Source organism: Phragmites australis, chromosome 24 (assembly GCF_958298935.1).
Source record: "Phragmites australis chromosome 24, lpPhrAust1.1, whole genome shotgun sequence".
Classification (NCBI taxonomy): domain Eukaryota; kingdom Viridiplantae; phylum Streptophyta; class Magnoliopsida; order Poales; family Poaceae; genus Phragmites; species Phragmites australis.
In genome coordinates, this window is record NC_084944.1 from 625,368 (window position 1) to 644,816 (window position 19,449).

At 43.1% G+C, this 19,449-nt stretch overlaps 2 protein-coding genes across 4 annotated transcripts; both read right to left on the reverse strand.

Moving 5' to 3' along the window:
- Positions 1-800: 800 nt before the first annotated feature.
- On the reverse strand, positions 801-6,088 carry LOC133907335 (plant intracellular Ras-group-related LRR protein 5-like). 3 transcript variants are annotated; one of them, XR_009907952.1, is made up of 5 exons: positions 5,429-6,088; positions 3,098-4,011; positions 2,856-3,015; positions 2,203-2,279; positions 801-1,305 (listed from the first exon to the last, which is right to left on the reverse strand). XR_009907952.1 is itself a non-coding variant. In XM_062349354.1 (3 exons), exons 1-3 carry the CDS (start codon positions 5,985-5,987, stop codon positions 2,872-2,874), a joined length of 1,617 nt encoding a protein of 538 aa, XP_062205338.1. In that variant the 5' UTR covers positions 5,988-6,088; the 3' UTR covers positions 2,598-2,871. The 3 variants fall into 3 exon arrangements, 1 of the variants encoding a protein (XP_062205338.1); XR_009907951.1 differs by having other exon boundaries at positions 2,156-2,279; XM_062349354.1 differs by lacking the exons at positions 801-1,305; positions 2,203-2,279 and having other exon boundaries at positions 2,598-3,015.
- Positions 6,089-12,775: 6,687 nt separating this feature from the next.
- LOC133907728 (DAR GTPase 2, mitochondrial-like) lies at positions 12,776-16,079 on the reverse strand. The gene is made up of 8 exons (XM_062349808.1): positions 15,833-16,079; positions 15,628-15,738; positions 15,461-15,538; positions 15,152-15,299; positions 14,983-15,053; positions 14,487-14,583; positions 14,211-14,395; positions 12,776-14,010 (listed from the first exon to the last, which is right to left on the reverse strand). The coding sequence occupies exons 1-8, from the start codon at positions 16,022-16,024 to the stop codon at positions 13,747-13,749; spliced, it is 1,146 nt and encodes a 381-aa protein (XP_062205792.1). The 5' UTR covers positions 16,025-16,079; the 3' UTR covers positions 12,776-13,746.
- Between the last annotated feature and the right edge of the window lie 3,370 nt (positions 16,080-19,449).

Below are 19,449 nucleotides of genomic sequence, written 5' to 3' on the forward strand. Positions count from 1 at the left end.
GTCGTACCGTCTATTCTAATCAGCGATGCTCTTAGATTTCTCGCCCATATAGGACATGGTAGTATCTGTTTGAGGGAAACATAGGCTACGTGTTAGTTTTCTATCATGTTAGAACATCACCTTATGACATGCGTTCTAACATTACCGGTTAACCTTAAGCCGGAAGCCCAACTTTTGAAGTACAGGGTTACAATAAAGCCCCCGGGCAACATAACGGCCCATGTACATTAATCGGAGGCCCATGGGCCCCTGTGACCCAAAGCCCGGAAGAGACCCACAATGGGCCCATGTTCAAGCACTGGGCCCGTTAGAGCCCATTTATTCATGTACGTATTACAGGCACGTAAGAGGCCCATTACGCCATTCTGTAACATAGGCCCGTTAGAAGCCCATAACTATCTATATTGTTGCTTTGTAGGCCCATAAATACCACCGTTATAAGCCCATTTATAGTCCAGTTTGTTGCTTTGAGGGCCCATCACGGCCCGTACTAATATGGACATCACCGGCCCACATCGTAGCTTTGTGGGCCTACCAGGCCCATTACAGCCATGTACAATGTTGGCCCGTTTATGGCCCATTAACAGCCCATATTGTTGCTTTCTGGGCCTTGAGGCCCATTTACAGCCCATGTGCAGTGATGATGGGCCACAAGAACAACATATAGGTCATAAACGGGCCCATCATCACTTGTGATCCATGTGTATTGATATTGGGCCCGTATGAAAGTTGTACGCTCATATGGAACCCATAAATTGCTTGGGCCCAAATTACCAGATCATTCGTATTGACGGTCCATATTGTTGCTTTGTAGGCCTATTATGACTTAACTACACTCGTTACGGGCCCATTGAATGCCCAAAATTTTCCATTATGGGCCCACCACGGCCTGTACTGATATATAGACCCGTTACAGGTACATTGCCGGCCAATATTGTTGCTTTGTGGGCCCTAGTAGGCCCATGTGTTCATGTAGCACGTGACCCATCAGCGTTTCCGACCCATGTGTAGTGATGTTGGGCCCATTTATGGCCTTAAGGCGTTTTTGTGGCCCATCATCAATTGGGCCCATTCGCTCCAGAGATGATATCATTCACGAAGTGCTTTAGGCCCGTTACTAAAAGTTTAGAGCCCATTTTCCCGCCAACTACGGCCCCTAACGAAACGCAATAGGTTCGAAAATAAATGTTTAAGAAAACTACAGAAGGCGCAACGGTCCGCCAAAGGATCCCGTAGTAGCATTCATAAAGGCCACGTCTAATAAACCGTCAATGTCGGCAATTTCCTCTACGAACAGCCCAACACCTGCGATGACACACACAAACAAAATGTAAAGCCCAAAGTTGCGAGAGAACAGTATGAAAGGCAAGGAGATTAGAGCAGGTCACTTGGCAACTTGCAATAATTCAGATGAAATGATAAAATAGAATGAAAGTGAAATGTATTACCATGGAAAATATAGACAACTATAGGTAACAAATACAAATATTAACAATTACCCCAAGCCAGCTAACTATAGCAGAGTGTCTGATTTTGAACTCAAATATACAAATCTTTATAGATGCGCACAGATCTAATGAATCATGAGTCGTCCTAGCCCAAGACCATGATGCAACAACACAGTTTGGTCAGATGCCAGGCGCAACTTAGTACCACGAAGGACATGATTTTAATGGGCAGTTGACATATTCAAACAAAGGTTAGGCCACGCTTTCATCAGGTACAGCACAGACTTGTTCCAATGCTGATGTGACCTACTCTCAACACAACGCTATTCTACATAATGCAGTTTATGTCTAGATAAGTATCGGAAGCTCAGATGGAGCCATCAGCCCTGGATCCTAACAAATCATCTAGGAAGAACAAATACAGCCACAATCAATGAACTCCCACCTATTCAACTTAATTGACCCTGGAATTCAACTAATTGCACACTTTGCAGTAATCATGATGTGCACTCAAGGAGATATATTGCACAAGAAGTAATCATCTCTTTACTCTAACACAGCAATAAGAAAAGAAAAAAAGACATACTTTATGACGCTGCACAGAAATTTATGTGACTGAAAAAATGTAAAGACAAGCACAGCAACCAACTAAGATAATGCGGAAAGATAAGCACGGCAACAAGCCTGGAAGAGCTCTGGAATCTCACCTGCATTGCAGGCAGATGTTGTTCACTCACAGTTTGAATTATTTTACCTTCTTTGAATCTTTCAATATTCCAGCTGTTGCGGGAACAACATAAAAATCAATCAGATGCCCAAGACAGATTTGACCTACAGGGAAGGGACCAAGAGAAAATGGTTTCAAAGGACAAATTATGCAAGAATTAACTAGTTCAACGGCGTACTGGTATTAGTGAATAAATAAAATAAAGCCATGTATTACCATCAAGCACACACTGTATAAGGATGAAGACATATGGTGCTTCGTGTTTGACAAATTAGGATAATAGCTATGTCATAGAATCAGGTACACACACATCTTCATCGTCATATGTCGCTTCAAAGACAGTGAAGGAGCAATAGCATAAAATATGACAGCGAAGGAACAGTGATCCTAATATGAAGTCAACAGCACGCGAGATGCCAGTCTGACAGAAATTTTGGACAGTGTGCCTTATTTAATGGAAGGTGACACTATTGTATCATACAGGTGAGGTTATACACAGACGAATCTTTAGGTTTTGCTGAACAAGAAATGAACCTTACATACAAGAAAGCTACACAACCACACACAAACATAAGGCCAAAACAAAATCAACAAGAAGAGCAACTACTAATTATCCATATCTCATTTCTCTGAGAGATAGATCGATAACAACATCGTAAACAATTCATAGCAATACATACAGATAAAATGCTTCAGCTAAGCTGGAACTGATTCCAGCTCTTGGCCCTTTTTGCAGCAGCCCAACAGTGAGCGGAGCCATGCCCAGAAGCTTTTTCCATCTGTTTCCTTATGGCTTGCTCCTCTTGCAGCAACCATATTTTTCATGTACGTAACTACCTCCTGACATGCAGAAGAAACATCATTCAGTCAATGAAGGACAAAAGTTAGTGAATAAAATATAGCAGAACATTGCAATTCACACCTGAGCCCCTAATTTCACAACTTCTCTAGGTGGTACTTCCAGAGGAGTTTCATCGGCATGAAATACACGTAGCTTCGAAAGAAGACTGAATGAATCTGGCAGTACTCTTATCTGGTTACTACTGATGTCTAGCTCCTCTAGCATATCCAGATCCCCTATTGATCTCGGAAGTGCTCTTAAGTCGGCAAAGTTCCTGCTGACATTCAACTTCACAAGGCTGGCTGCGAAGCAAATGTTCTCAGGGATCATTTCGACTTCATTGAAACTGACATCCAGCTCTCGCAATCTGGTAAGCTGGCCAATTGTTGTAGGCAGGCCTTTGATTCTGTTGTAGTGTAATGTGAGGATTTCCAGCTTGTCCAACTTCCCAATAGCTTCTGGAAGGGCTTTTAGTTGATTGAAATCTAATCTCAACTCCACAAGAGAGGTGCAAGATCCAATAGTATAGGGTAGCTCCTCAAGCTCATTCGTCTCAACAATTAACCTTCTTAAGTTTGTCAACTTTCCTAAACAATCAGGAAGGACCTTTAATATATTTGAGCTCAGGTCAAGATTTGCCAGGCTCGTGAGATTTCCAAATGATGTAGGAAGAGACTTAAGCTGGTTTGCATGCAAGTCAAGATCCATCAGGCTGGAGAGTTCACCAAAGGTATCAGGCAGATTGATCAGCTGGTTTGAGTGGAGGTCGAGCCTGGTCAAGTACCTAAGGCTACCAATTGTTGAAGGGAGTGCCATGATCTTATTCTCAGATATATCGAGCTCAGTAACATCTTGTAACTTTCCAAGTGAGACAGGGAGCCACTCGATTTGGTCCACCAGCTTCCCCCGAAGATTGAGCTCTGTGGTCCCTTTCTTTGCTGATGACTCTATAAGGCTTGCTACTTGGATAAGGCTCAACTTCTCTGTGTCACTGCCTGTGGGAAGTTGAAATGTTAAACTTTATGATAATGCAAACACTGACAGATCAAAACATCAATCATGTTTATGTTAGCAGGTCGTCTCACCTAAGAATGCCTAGGCCTACAGAAGAGCACATCAAAAGTCAACAAAAACAAAGTGACTAACTGTTCATCATTTATACCACGATAGCATACTTACACCATCTCTTATTTATTAAAAATAAGTGAATTTTCACCACCAAATTTTGAAACATATCCCACAGAATATAGGTATAAGTAGCCAAAATACACATCCTAGTAGTGTGCCTGCCAGACACCAACATAAGATTGTCCCAAGACCATCTGCATTTGACATACCACAATCCAAGTGCAAGGTTTAATACAGCCGAAGAAGGAGTAAGATACCTAAGAACTATCATCGCAAAAATGTGTGCGCATTTATTGTATGACAAATTACTGTCGAATTCCATTTGAAACAAACAATAGTCAGTGGCCAAATGTGAAAAGTGAGTGGAGATATTTCGTACCAAAACTAGAGAATCACGTAATACAGGCAGCTAGCATACCGAATAATCACAAATCGCACAGCCCCTGCCTCATTTCCAATACCTACTACTAGTAGTGAGCTACCGAGAAGGGAAACACAGCCCATGCCTCATATTATAACTAACACCATGGCATCCTATAATGTAAAAAAAAAAATAGCAGCACGACCAAATAACATGCTACTAAGCTGTAGGAAAAAATATATCACCAGCAATAAATTAATTAGACTGGCCTGTTACACTGATTCAACTATTTGGTTCTAGTAGAATTTTCCTTAGCGAAACAGTCCAGCATAACTAACACAGAGAATCATCACAAACTGCACATCCCATGCCTCATTATTTCCAATTACTAGCACTAATGAACTACAGATAAGGAAAGTGTGGTTATAATAATTAAACTGCTAGTATCATGGAATCCTGGGAATAAGTCACTTATAAACAAACTGCTATGGGACGGAACGACGGTATGTTACCATAGTTGCAGCCAAAAAATAAAAATCAGCAGCAACAAATTTAGTAAAGTGGTTGTTGCATTGATTCAACTATTAGGTTCTACTCGAGATTTCCTAAAGGAAATAGTCTAGCTTAATGGAACCATCACCTCCAAAATATGCAGACTCAAATTCGGGTAACTAGCAAAATTCACAGAACAAATCCCAGACAAGTCAATATAAACATAGCGTTCGAACATTCTACGTCACCATAGAGGTATAGACTTAGGGTTTCGAGTTTTAAACAAGTAACCTGATTTTAATTTTCCAGAGGAAATTAACCTAAATTTGGGGGAAACGAAATGAAACGCAAAGACAACACCTGCAGAGGGGAAATTCACCAAAATTTGCCGCGGGGTGGGGGGAGCTAAATGAAATGAGAAGGCGTAATACCTGCAGAGGCAGCGCGACGCAGCGACGAGACGGCCTTCGCTTCCAAGCCCAAGCCGCCCTTGCTCCCGCTGTCTATCTCCGTCGCCGCGGCGGCCAGCGCCGCCTGGGGCTTCCTCTTCGCCTCCACCTCCACGACCTCGTCGACGACGACCGCACGGGCACCCCCCACGTCGACTTCGCCTCCTTCGCCGGAGGACACCACCCGCGACGCCCTCTGGATGAGCTCGTCGAACACCTTGAAGCTCCTCTCGAGCTCGACGACGTGCGCGGCCTCCTTCCGCTGCTGCATCGCGCGGAGCCGCACGGCGTTGCGCCTGGCCTCCCCCAGCACGGCGAGGAGCTCGGCGGGAACCCCCTCCTCCCCCGCCCGCGCCGCCGCCGCCTCCTCCCTTGCGATCTCGGCGAGGCGCGCCTCCTCCTCCGCGTCCGCCGAGGCGAGCACCGCGGCAGCCGCCTCCACCTCCTCCACGGCCGGCCGCGGCGGCAGGTCCCTGTAGAGCCGCGTGAGCTCCTCCACCGCCTCCGCCGTCGCCGGCGCCATCCCCGCCGCCGCCACCATCCTCGTACCCCGCACAGCGAGCGAGCGAGAGAGCGGGGGGGGGGGGGGGATGACTGATTCGGCGCTGGGAGCGTGTATAGAAATGGAAGTGGAAGGGCTTAATTGCCAAGAGATGCAGGGGGCGGAGTTGGGATTCGCAATAAATGCGAGGTGGTCACGGGGGGAGGCGGCTGGCGGGGGCCTAGCGATGAGCTGTCAGCGCATCCGGTAGGATCCGGATCTCACCTCGCTGTGGCCCATGGTGTGTCCGATCGAAGCAACCCACCCAACTGCTCTGGTGCTGATTGATTGATTGATTGATTGATTGATTCACCTTTAGTTGTATCACAAACATTTGACACTTTACCTGCTGTAATTGGTTTAACAGTGATTCTGCCACTGTACTTACAAGCTGTTAACTCTGGTAATTAGGCTGCAGTGTAACAATATCTGGTGTAAGATGTGGCGCCTTGGTCGTTGCGAATCTGCGGCTGCATCTTCTCTTGCTTTTGTTTATGGTTAAGGTGCCTGCGAATACAGTAACAGGGACAGATAATACTACCTTCTCCTGGGTGCAATCGACGACGTACTCGGCAGCCAAGCCAGAGAGCATTTTTCTACGGGAGGGGAGGAGAGGAGAGGGCGGCAGTTTTGGCAGGACGTCCGAACTGTAATTCCCTTAGTGTGTATGGTTGGGTCAGCAGCTTGTAGCATAGGGTGACTTATCCGATGATGAGAAAAATACGGTACCAGTTGCTTTGCTCTTTGCTCAAGTCATAAGATCCACTTTTAGATCTCAACCTGACATTTCGGTGAAAGGAAACATGGTCAAAATCATCTAGAAGATCCATGGTGACCGACACAAGGATTCTCAAGAGAGGCATCCTTCTCAACGGCAAACAAAGGGTTGACAAATGTGACAATTTATGATAGCATATGCTCCGTGGGCGCCTCCTTATGCTTTTTTGCAACAGAGGTCCATGTGACCACAGTGTCCACCTCATCAATAACGGGAAGCCCTGGCAATTTGAGACAATAGTTGCAGACACGACCTCGCTTGTCATATACCACTGGAGGTGTGCAAACAGCCACAAGTGAAGAGGTGATTGCCGGGATCGGAGAGCGCCGAAATGGAGAGCATGGGCTAAAGAAAGCCGACCATGTTATCAGCAGAGGGGCCCTCCCTGATCACCTATGTGCGGTCCTCCAGGTGGCTGTCGACACGTGCCAGCCACAGCTTGATGGTAGAAGCCTCATCCCGAGGGGGCGCACCACCTCCTCCAAGTGGGTCATGATCAATTGTTGGAGCTTTGAACGCAGCGCCGCCACCAGAGGCACAAGCATGGACTGAAAGTCCAGGAATATCAAATCATGAGACGTGACATCATCAACCACTCTAAGCACTGTCTTTGTTGCGACAGATAGGGCTGGTGTCCTTTTAATACCTAGCAAATGGTCTAGGAGAAGTCAATGACGGGATGCGATGCCCTCGCGACAGAGACCCATGCACGATCTCCGCCTAGCTTCGAGCTTGTTCCGTACAAGGTTGGATAGACGAGGAGCGAGTATGCGGAGTGGGGGACCGAAGACGACATTATCACTCTCAGTGCCTAGGGTGACGGTAGCAGACACATCGAAAAGAATCCTGGTAGGAGTTGACTTGGTGGTCACGGGCGATGCAGTGGTAACACCTGCCTCGAGCCCACCTTTTTAAGGCAAGGTTGCACTCTGATTGTGTCCCTGTTCGACGATGGCAAAGGCTGCCTAGCGCGACATGGAGGTAGATCCTAGCAAGGACAACCCTTCAAACTTATCGACATTTACGACATCTCAATAGAGTGAACCGCAGCATCAACTTAAGTTGTGGGGCTGAAGAAACTTCTCATATCCCCCACTAGAGCGGCATCAGGCGACGAAGGAGGATGCATCTCACGCCTCACATGATGACAATTAGATTTGACTGGTTATGCTAGCTAGTCTTTTGACGATGATGTTAACACATTTTTTTTTATGTAATGCTTAGTAGCTTCCATCATTCTTTAAGGAATGCCGGAGTACCCTGTTTCTCGGAAAGAAAAAAAATGGAATTGCTGCATCGATTGGTGTTGCTTGCTGAGCCGTGATACGACCATCCCAGACATCATTGACCCCGTACCTTTTCCATCTGTCTAATCAGAAGCCACCGGATTGTAATGCCTGTTATACTACTTTTTGCACTTCTATGCTTTGTCAAACTAACATGCTAATGAATATATCATCCATCCTCTCAGCCTGCACTAATATCCTTGGTGCCTATTTTTGTTCTGCGATCGAGTTTGTCGTTATGGAAAGCGCCAATGAGTCCACAGATAGGCATGCATCGGTGCGGCGTCAGAGCTGAGCCTCTCTACGAGACGTGAGACGACTTTTCAGGGTGAAGTGTAGTACCAGTACCAGGGACTGGAGTGATATGGGCCCCGCGCGGCCTTTCAGAATTGGCGTGCCTAGGCACGCCAGGGCGTTGGTTCAGCGCCCGCGCGTCGCTAGTGCAAACGTGTCCGTTAGTGCATTTTTAGAATTTATTTATTTATTTTTATATTTTATTTTTTAATATTTGCAAAATTACAAAATCGTTACCGTCGCTCGTTCATCAGATAAGATAAAGATCTTTTTAATAAATGAACGATACCTTATACTCCTAGCCGATTATAAGATTTAAAAATACGTAAAATATGATCAGCCCACGTCTCATTCAACGGTTAACAACCGAGGGCCACATTCTTGTCTACTGGATTATGTTATGTTTATATTTGTGTATTTTTTTATTTAAATTTTGATTTTATTTGAGAGTACACGAGTGGTAAAAAATTCTAAATATTTTTATAAGTAAACTAGAGCTTACTAGCAACCTATTTTAATTGGGTTGATACAAAAATCCTAAGCTAATATTTAATTAAATTCTCCAAAAAAACCTACTCTTATAAATTCTAGTAATTTTTAATGTCTCAAATAAATTCCCAAAAATCAGAAAAAAAAATCACTAATATTCTTCTCATGTGATGTAATAATTTATAAAAATATTTTCAACTCTAGATTATTTGGTGAAAAGTGAGTTCATTTATAATGCTCTATTATATATATTTTTATCATTTCATGTGATATTGTTTTAGTAAACGTACCCTAGGTTATTTTATCATCATAAAAAAATCATCACTACCTTCATCTCTCTCGGTGAAAAAAAAAAAGAACTAGGGCATGTGCCTCTGTTAGTATAATAATAGCTCGCACAAGCTTTAAATTGTTGATTAAACTTTGGCTATGATTTGAACATAGCTTTTGTCGATAGTAAGATTGCTCTGCATAATAGTAAGGAGCTTACCTATTATTTATGTAACTATATTTGTAGTTTATCATGTGCTATATATCTATCTCAATTGTTTTAGTACAACTATAAGTTAGACATTGAATCCAAATCATTTCAACTATTTTATTATTATTTTGTTTAGCTTTGTCCTTTCAGTTATTTATGTAAATTATACGTGTAAGTTACCCTTATCCTACATTGCAAACTTGTGATTTATGAAGCCATATTAGTTATCTTTCATGATTATACTTTCTAAATGTATGTATATTAGGTATCTATCTCAACTGTCTATCGGTTTATACCGTATTGCACTGATGATCTTTTAGTGAACTTACCCTAGATTATCTGGTGCGGTATTTTATGATAATCTTTTAGTGAACTTACCCATTAATTGTGCAATATTTGGATGAATTTGTACATGTTTGAATTCAAATTGAATTAAAAAGAGAATATGACATGAAATGATATATATATATATATATATAAATAGAGTATTACAGAGGAGCTCATTTTTTCATCAAATAATCTGGGGTTGGAAACATTTTTATGAATTATTACATCACATGAGAAGAATATTAGTGAATTTTTCCTGGTTTTTAGGAATTTATTTGAGGTATTAAAAATTACGATAAGTTATAAAAGTAGGTTTATTTGGAGAATTTTGATTAAATATTGACTTAGGATTTTTCAATCAAACCAATTAAAATAGGTTGCTAGTGAGCTCTAATTTACTAAAAAAAACTTTTAGAATTTTAAACTACTTGTGTACTCTAATATACAATAGAGAGTTAAATGAAAAAGAAGCAGTTCCATCTGAGCCAAGTTCCATGGGAGGTTAGCTACTGCATGAGCTAGCTAGGGTGCACAAGACCAGTTAGTTACCAACTTGGGCCAACGAGATGATTAGCCATCTGTAATTCTCTAGTATATATTCTACAGTGTAATGTAGAACAACAATAAACGCAAGAGAAGTTAACAATGGGCTGTGGTATCAACCACTGTATCCACAGAAGCTAAAAATGTTTCTGTCCCACTGCGTTTCCTGACGCCACTCATTCCGAACTAGTGTGTGAATCCCAGGTCCCATATATAGCTCATTACCAGGCATGCATGCGATTCCCATAGAACAAATAAGTGTGTTGTCTGTCCTGTTGCCCTTCCTTGGTCACGATTTGCAAACTACTAATCCTTTTGCATTTTCCCCTTTGTTCGTCTCATCCCTTTTGCATAGTGGAGGTGAAGGCGAATGGTATATAGAAGGCATGTGAGTGAATACGATATGCGGTCGGTGGATGAAGCAGTGATTGCAGCACATTGGGTGGCCTGGTGAAGTCAGGTTGTATCGTGGTACAGTTCTCTTCCTTTTGAACTAACGATTAAAATCTGATCCAATATGTACTTATATAGATAACATATATAGAAGAGTGTATATTTGTCTTATCAAAAACTACATCTTTTCGACTAAGTCACAACACCCAACAAATGGCAGTGGCCGCCAAAAAATTTGTCTCTTAAGCCTCTTCCCTAGCCTATTTATCTAGGATCCAAACATATTGGATACACTACTAGGGGATGAAGGCCAAAAATAACTTGAATTGTTTTTCAAATGAACTTAGCAAAATTGCAATAGAAGAAAAGATGTTGAATTGTCTCATTGCAATTGCAGAAACAACATTTTTCATTCTCTTGCTAATTTCTTTACACTAAGTTATCTTTAGTTAAGACGACTTCTTTGTTTAAGAACCATAAGAAGATCTTAATCTTTAAAAGAAGCTTTATTTTCTATAAGAAATGATTATTAGCTATAATATTATCATTTAGTATTGCCCTCTACATTGAGTTTACCGAGAACTGACCACTTAGAGTTAAGAGTCATCTAAAATCATCATGTTCATCATTTAACTTGATATATGTGACTTGCCACCAGGTCATACAAGACACAAGCTTATCTTCCACCAATGTTCTATGAAAAGCAATATTCGGAGGATCATAACTAAGGGCATCAACTATAGTCGTCTGCTTCCTGTATGCGCCCTGCCTCGAAGACTGATGCAGTAGTGCCCACCGTCAGAAGACGACGATGAGGTAGAGGATGCCTCCTTGACCTTCTCTCTAGCTCCCTCCTCGTCCTTCTCCTCTTTGTCGATCTCCTTCTCCAAGAGATCCTAGTCAACATCCTCTTCATCATCAGAGATATTGACAACCTCGATCGGAGCAACCGCACAGGCCAGAGGTCAGCCCAGGGTAATCGAGCACGACCCCCTCTACAGGGAAGGCAGGACAATGGTGGCTAGCGGCAGTCCGGCGAGCAGGGCTCGAAGATCACCCGTCCTCGGTAGCAGTATAGCTGGGGGGACTAGCGCCAGTGTTGACGGTAGGTCACCTCGGCCATTTGCGCCTGCACTAGGTGGTGATGCCATACGAGTTACAAAGAAGAAATCTCATCTTACTCTGGGCTAGGAGTGTCCCAAGGATGCACCTGGCTTATAAAGCTGCTATCGACGAATCCAATCAAGATCTAAAAACAAATGGCCACATAAATACCCTAATTTTTTGCGCACACATCCCATCACACTTATTACCTAACCTACTTTCAGTGCATGCAAGTGGCAGCCAGCGTGAAACTCCAGGAGTCAAACAAAGCAATTTCTCTACGACAGCCTTACCCTATGGCAGGGTTTCCGACGTCCAGAACCAACGGTGATTTAACTCACAGCTTAGACCAATTATGCTGAAGTCAGGCACACTATCTTCATCACGCCTATCAGTTACTTACTACAAGTCAACACATATCGCTATCTCGGTACTAAGAAGGCATACCTCTGTCGCGTCGAGGTCCAAACCCTCTGTCACTTTGAAGGCATCAGTCTAGATCACGTCAAGGTCCAAACACTCCGCCACCTCGAAAGCACCAGTCTCAGTCGCATCGAGATCCTAACCCTCCGCACCTCGAAAACATCAACCTCGATCGCGTCGAGATCTAAATCCTTCACCACTCGCGTCGAGGTCCCAACCCTCCACCATTTGTCTGTTCATATCGACTTTAGGTAAAATCGATCTATGTATTTATTCTGCGTCACGAAGATCCGTGCTTAGCCCGTTCGCTGAAAACAAGTCGTCCGAGATCAGATAAGTTTCGTGGCCAAATGTTATGTACCTGCTTTGTTTTTACAGCTCGTGTGCTCAGACTTACGTTTGCTTGATTTTCAGCCGGATTTCAGTGTGCTTTACATGGGACTCAATCTCCTTTCACTATTTCCTTTCAAAAGAGCTATGCAACTTCACCAGTCATTTTTTTAGACCATGTACTTCACTAGCCTGATTGATCCTGTAAGTTCGAACTTTGTAGGGTCGCTTAGACGTACTAGTCGTCTCCTGCATGATACACGCCCGCTTGGCTCGCTCCTCTCTAGCTTGTAAGTTTTGTGACTCCAAATGCGCGCCACATGTGTTGACGCAAACAAAATACAAATTACTAGTAAGTCCCTTTAAAAAACTGTAGAAATAATCGTTTGAACGGAGCATAAGAAAAACACAGAAATTAGATAAGAGATAGATACAAATGATTTTTTTTCACATGAGGTTAGACCTCATGCTAGAAATCCTCTAAAATTCCTATGGATCAAGCTATTCCATAGTAATTTCGTAGGATTTTGAGAAGACCAATCCTGTGTTCCAAAAAGCTTGATACGAAATTTTCTTACAGGAGAATCCTCCAAAATTCCTACAATTTTCCTCCATTCCAAAGTGGGCCTAAGAACTGCCACCTTTGCATAAGACGAGCTGTAGCCAAGCCAAAATCGCGGAAATCCTCAACACTGTGGACTGTCGAATTTTTGTCCGCATTCCAGATACTGGTTTCAATTCAAAAGCTAACCAAATCTCATTAACAATACCACGAAAGGTTGTAGCTTGTGTGAACGAGTATTTCCGAGGACAAAACAAGGGCGACAATGTTCTTGATAAGCAGGCATCGAAAGCTTCAATTCTCATTGGCTACACCGAGTTATCCTACTGTGCTGACTTCTCCCGTTCCAAGCTTCAACAATTTGATGTCTTGCTGCATGAGCCTGAAATCTCTTTATGAGTTGAACTCTTCTCAATAAGACCCGCCTGTTGCGCTTTTTCCATATTGCATATTGGTATCCGAAATAAATCCTCCTTTTGCTGCCTTGGTGCATTTGCGACAATGGAGGTCCACCAAACATTTGACATGTTATGTCATGATAAATGTTTAGTCTCTGCATTTGTTCCCACTTTGCCACTTTCTGCGACACCTCTTTGGAGTAGCTGCAGTTTACCGTCAGGTGCACTGCCATTTCTCTGGTTGTGTTGCAGAGCTTGCACGATTAGCTGACTTGCCATCCTCTAGTAATCATTTTGTCCGCCGTCACTATTTTGTGCTGCACGCCGTCACTATTTTGATTTGCTGCACAATTATGCAACATCTTCCTGCCGGACATCTGGAACATGGTCTAAAGTGTAATGGCCAAGCCTTCCTGTACGGTAGAGATTGAGTATTTTCATAGCAACATGTTTATGCACATCCTCACTTGATTCAGTGGAAACCTTGAAAGCCTCCTGCAAGGATACAAATTGGCAGTCTATCAATCTTCTGAACCCATCCTCCTCTCCTAGACCCCCCTTAAACGATGATATAGTCTCAAAAAGCACTTGGCGTACAGCCTTCACAATAAAATCCTGCAGAAATGCAACACAGAAGTTAGCACCGCATACTTTTGTAACAGAGAACTACACATTCCTAATAAAATTATAAATAATTCTAAAAAGACTAAATACGAGAAATATTTCATTTTTCTTGTATCGAGCATGAGAAATTGCACCGTTGGTACTAGGCTGTAACTTATCAAGCATAGAACTCAAAACACTTTGCCACTCACCTGGGTATGATCTGAAACATATTGCCTTTTCTTGTGACTCGTGGAGGTAATTGCATTACCACAAGAAAAGTGATCTCCCATTTGATTCAAGTTCTCCCACTTCCTATATTCCCCCCTCGAGTTCACAATTGCAAGAAGAAACTGCACAGTATCATAATCCTCTAACAAGGAGTCCTTGATCGCTCCTGCAAAAGAGTGTTCATGCATCAGATAATAATAATAATAATAATAATTTATAGTTACAAGTGAAGCTGTAAACTTAAAAGTAGTTGGTACCTGTCAATGCTAGTCTGGAGCCAGAATCATCATTCACAAATCTAGGTGACAGAACACCAGGAGTGTCTAACACATATATATTCGGATGACTAGCAACCTGTAAAGACCAATAGGTCTCGTAAGATGTAAGTAAATGTCATTTGACCACCAGGTTGGCAGTTGCAAAGCCAAAAAAAAAAGTTGAAATAGCTATTTATAGTGTGCACTGGAGGCTTGAAAACACATTCACTCCAGCTATTTCTACAATAACCACTCTTCAGTTGGACCATCCTTTTCTTTAAAAAATCAGACTTCTGCTTGTGCAAACAAAACTTATATGCTGCTTATGATGTTACCCATCGTTGAACTTCTAGTAGTACACATGACTAGAGAGTGGTAAGCATTATTACCTTCACCTTGTAACGACATAGCAGCAAGTAATACCAAGCGCTCTGGAAAAGCTGCATATTCGTCTGGCACGTCCTAGAGTATACTACATGATACGGAAGCAAATTACCTTGTATCCACTTATATCTCTGGTTTCTCCAGGATGGCTGCTCACAATTGCATGCTTGAGCTTTCCCTTCTCTGAGATAGACAACAACAATTGGAATATAATAATAAGAACCGAATCAGAGCAGGTACCACACAAACAACAGAAGCAACAAATAATCAGCCTATATCACCTGCTGCACCGATCCTCCCAATTTGATGCATCGCGTTAACGATGGCCGACTTCCCAACATTAGGAATCCCAACCAGGAGAACAGTTCCCGCGCAATCACTCTCGCCAAGCTTGATCTCCCTGATCCTCGATCGCACAACACTCAACAGCTACATTGCAGTTAAAAAGGACAAAAGAAAAAAGAAAAAACTTGCCCCAATCAGACATGAATATGACTATCTCGGGTAGCAAAAAAGGGAATCACCCACCCAATTGCTAAATCCATATACCACTCCCATGAACAAGGTGCACTAGAAACAGCACTGCCTACCTCCTTGATGCTTTCCCGGCTGTGCGAATTAACCGCGACGCACGGGCAGCTCCTTTGCTTCATGTACGCCACCCATTTCTGGACCATCACCAACACCAGCAACTCTTGCATATCAGAACTGGTCGTAATCTTTCCTAATGCGAAGCGCAGGGCTCAGACTTGATTACCTCGGTTTCGGACGGATCTGCCAGGTCGGCCTTGTTGAGCACGACGACCCGGCGGCTGTCGCGTTCCAGGGCGCGGCGGCGGAGAGGCTCGAACGCCGAGGAGGCCGGTACCTGCGGGGCGAGTTCACAAGTCCATGGATTCTACTACTGGTGTTTCGATTGGAAGATAATAGTAGCAAATGAGGAGTGGGGGAAGGCTCCGTACGCGGGCGTCTCGGACCTCGAGGACGAGGTCGACGAGGGGGAGGCGAGCGCGGATAGCGCGGTCGGCGGCAGCCATGTGGCGCCCGTACCACGCGCCGCAGAGCCCGCGCACGGCCGCGCCCAGGCGGCGCGAGAGTGCCTCCGTCGCCATTGCAGACGGCGACGAGGCGGAACCGCGGGAGTCGCGAAGCATCAGGAAGGAATGGCCGCGTGTCCTTCCGGCATCATGGGCTGGATCGGCCCATGTGCTTCCAGGCCCACCCATAATCTTTATAGCTTACGCCTACAGATGAAGGATTTTTTTAAAAAATAATATTATTTTATTAAAAAATTATAAAAATAATAGTGAAAAGTATAAAATTATAAGTACGTGCCCTTACATGTTATTGGGTCCGAGAGCCTGTTGTCACTCCATATGTCGATAGGTTATATATCTCGTAGACAATTTAAAAAAAAATCATAATTTTTTTCATATGATCTCGTATGAAAATTATTTTTATATAAAAATTATGCCTATAGATGAGATCTACAACTTTATTATTTAAAAATTATTATAAATTTTAGATCTAAAGTTTTTAGCCATATTTTTTCTACTACTTAAAAAATACGTAGTGGTTTCCGCACTAGACAGGACGTCCTGCCTTACACTAGCTGCCCTCGCATAAAAAAAACCAAAGTACCCATCGCCTTTCACAACAAATTACTCTTCCTTACCCCTACCTTACCCCCTCGCACTCCCAACGCCCCTCATTCTCTCACATCTCTCCTATGCGAAAACCCTAGCCGCAGCCGCCACCGAAGACCAGCCTCTGACGGCCGTCTCCTCCCTACCTAGCGCGGATCCGGTGCGGCTACCCTCGCAGGCACGGCGCCCAGCATGACTACCCTCCTAGGCGGCGGTCACCATCAGCGCCGAGGACGCGAACGGCGCGCGACGCATGCTCCTGTCCGGGCGTGGTGCGGGAGTCGGCACGGTGGCTCTCCACCGAGCAAGATACCAGGACACGGCGGAGGAGCCTACCCCCTATCGACGCTTGCCATCGACCATCCCCGACGCTTCAACTCTTGGGTGCTCCGCAACCTGTCCATTCACCTCCCTCTTCGAAGCCGCCCCTTCTTCCTCCAAACACCAGTGACCGGACCTCTCCGCCACCGGCACTACCTACTCTCTCTTGTCCATGTTCCTCACCTCCCTAAGAAGCTTTTTTGGCATCTGTTGCCATGGAGGGGTGCAGTCGCCAGTGGCAACAGCGACGTCCGAGAGAAGAAGTCTCCTAGCGTCGCGGCCTCATCTTTCTCACCACGACGTCCACCCATTGCCATCGTGATGGTCGTCTGATCTCCTCCCACAGCCCTAGCCCCAGCCCAAGTCCAAGCCCAAGCCCTAATCTAACCCCCGCCGTTGGGATTATGGAGACAACAACATGAGAGATCCTGACATGGAGATGTTGCAATTGTGCACGCTCCTCTCTGGACCCCACAGGACCAACACTGTCTTAGGAGAACGCCGATGCAATGCCATGCCATTTAGGAGTCAAATATGCTTGCCTTCCTCAACTCCGCTCTAGCTAAATAGGTACTTGTCTTCTATTGCCTTGAACATATTCAATAAAATGCTTGAATGCCTAACATATGTGCATTATCATTCACATTTGACTCCGTGCCATTATTCTCTTTAGCTAATGAATGCTTGATTGCCTATCATCTTCTTGGCTAACAAATAAATTTCTAAAAATTTGTATAGCCAGTTACCATGTTGCTAACACTATTATTTACTCTGTTTTATAGCCACTTTAACTTTCCCATGCTTGCACAAGTTCAACGGTCATACTTAGGTTACTCGATAACTTAGAACTATCTCTTTTTTATGTGTACCTTGGACATATCCATGGTTAGATATGATCAGTGATGAATTATACTGTTCTCCACACCATGAATTGAACAGTTTTTAACTCCAGTGTGCTTGAGAACCATAGCCAAGGTTCCATTTTATTGATGCATCTGGTCTATTTTGAAGAGACTTCAGAGAGGGGGTGGATATATAAATGATTTTTTTTTTGGGACAACTAAAGTTGTGGCGTTGATATTACAAAATGTATTCTACAAATTCTACAAAAGTATTTGAATTTGTTGTGCATTTTGTATAAAGGGGCACTTATAGTATATTTATGACTTATAGCATTGTCCTCTTATGGTGCCGAGGCATCAATACGACTACACCTATACCGAGGCGTAGCCGTCCTACGAAGGCGAGCGGTTGGGGTTAGACCCCGCATAGCTATTCTACCTGGAGAGTAAGAGCAACGCCTCTCTCTTCCCATTTCTTATGTTCCATGCTCTTGCCCTAATTGAAAAGCTTCAGAACCACCAGTAAGGTATGTTATTTTCCACTTCTCCCAAAATTCTTTGTTTGATCTTAATATTTATATGTTGCACAATTTAATTTGTGTGTATGTTAGATTATAACCTCATGCTACTCTTAAAGAATTTTACAAAGCTCGAACGGCAGCAAAGATACTAAGCTTTGAGATTTTTCCCTGCCCACATAATTATTTATTGATCTAAATCTTTATGTGTTACATGATCTTAATTCACATATAGGTATATCCTGCGACACCTTTATCTTTGGCCGATCTATACCATATCTTTGCACCAAGATAATACCAAGGTAACATGTGCTGGCTACATGCTTAATGGGATACTTCAATATCTTACCTGGTCCTTCTATTTCTAATTATATATTGTTCTTTACCAAATTTTATCATCCAGAGTTCCTGTATGACATCCTCTGCTGCTAATTGGGTCTCGTAGGATTATTTTCATACCATTGTTCTTCAAATCTGCTGGTTTAATTGACATAAAAATAGATCTCATGTAAGCCAACTGTTTTCTCGCTCCCCCGCTTGTCCAATCAAAGCTCACAGAAACTTTATTGATCGGTAGAGTAGCTAACCTCAATTTCGACTTTCCATGTAATTCGCTTCCTAGCATATGTCGGGCTAATTATTTTTGAAGTGAAATTTTTTGGCTCTTTGTTGCAACGAACGAGCAATTAACTAGTAGACACCTAAACGGATTCAAATAGAAAAGTGTTCAACTATAAAGTTATAGATCTCATCGATAGGTACAATTTGTATGTAAATGTCATCTTCATCCGAGATTATAAAAAAATTATGAATTTTTCTTTAGATATTATTTGCGACACACAAACCTGTCATCGTACGAAGTGGCAACAGACCCCTGAGTCCACTGTCATATAAGATGTCGGCACATGGAGTGCCGTGTACCTATTCTTGTAATTTTACGATTTTAACTATTAGTTTTACAATTTTCTATAAAATAATATTATTTTAAAAAGAACCTAGATAAAGGGATTACGATTTCGCTTTCTTATGGCGTGTTTAGATTGATGGATCAATTTTTACTCGTGCGACCTCAATAATTATGCATACGTTCAGACACCCTTCATGGAACACGGAACAGATAATTCAAAGGATTCCTATTTCCTATAGGTGATAGGATATGTATGGACCAAGATAGAATTTCTTCCTCTTTGCAGAGGACATATCTATCCAAAATAATATAATGACTATAGGTCTATTCGGTAGAGTACCTTTA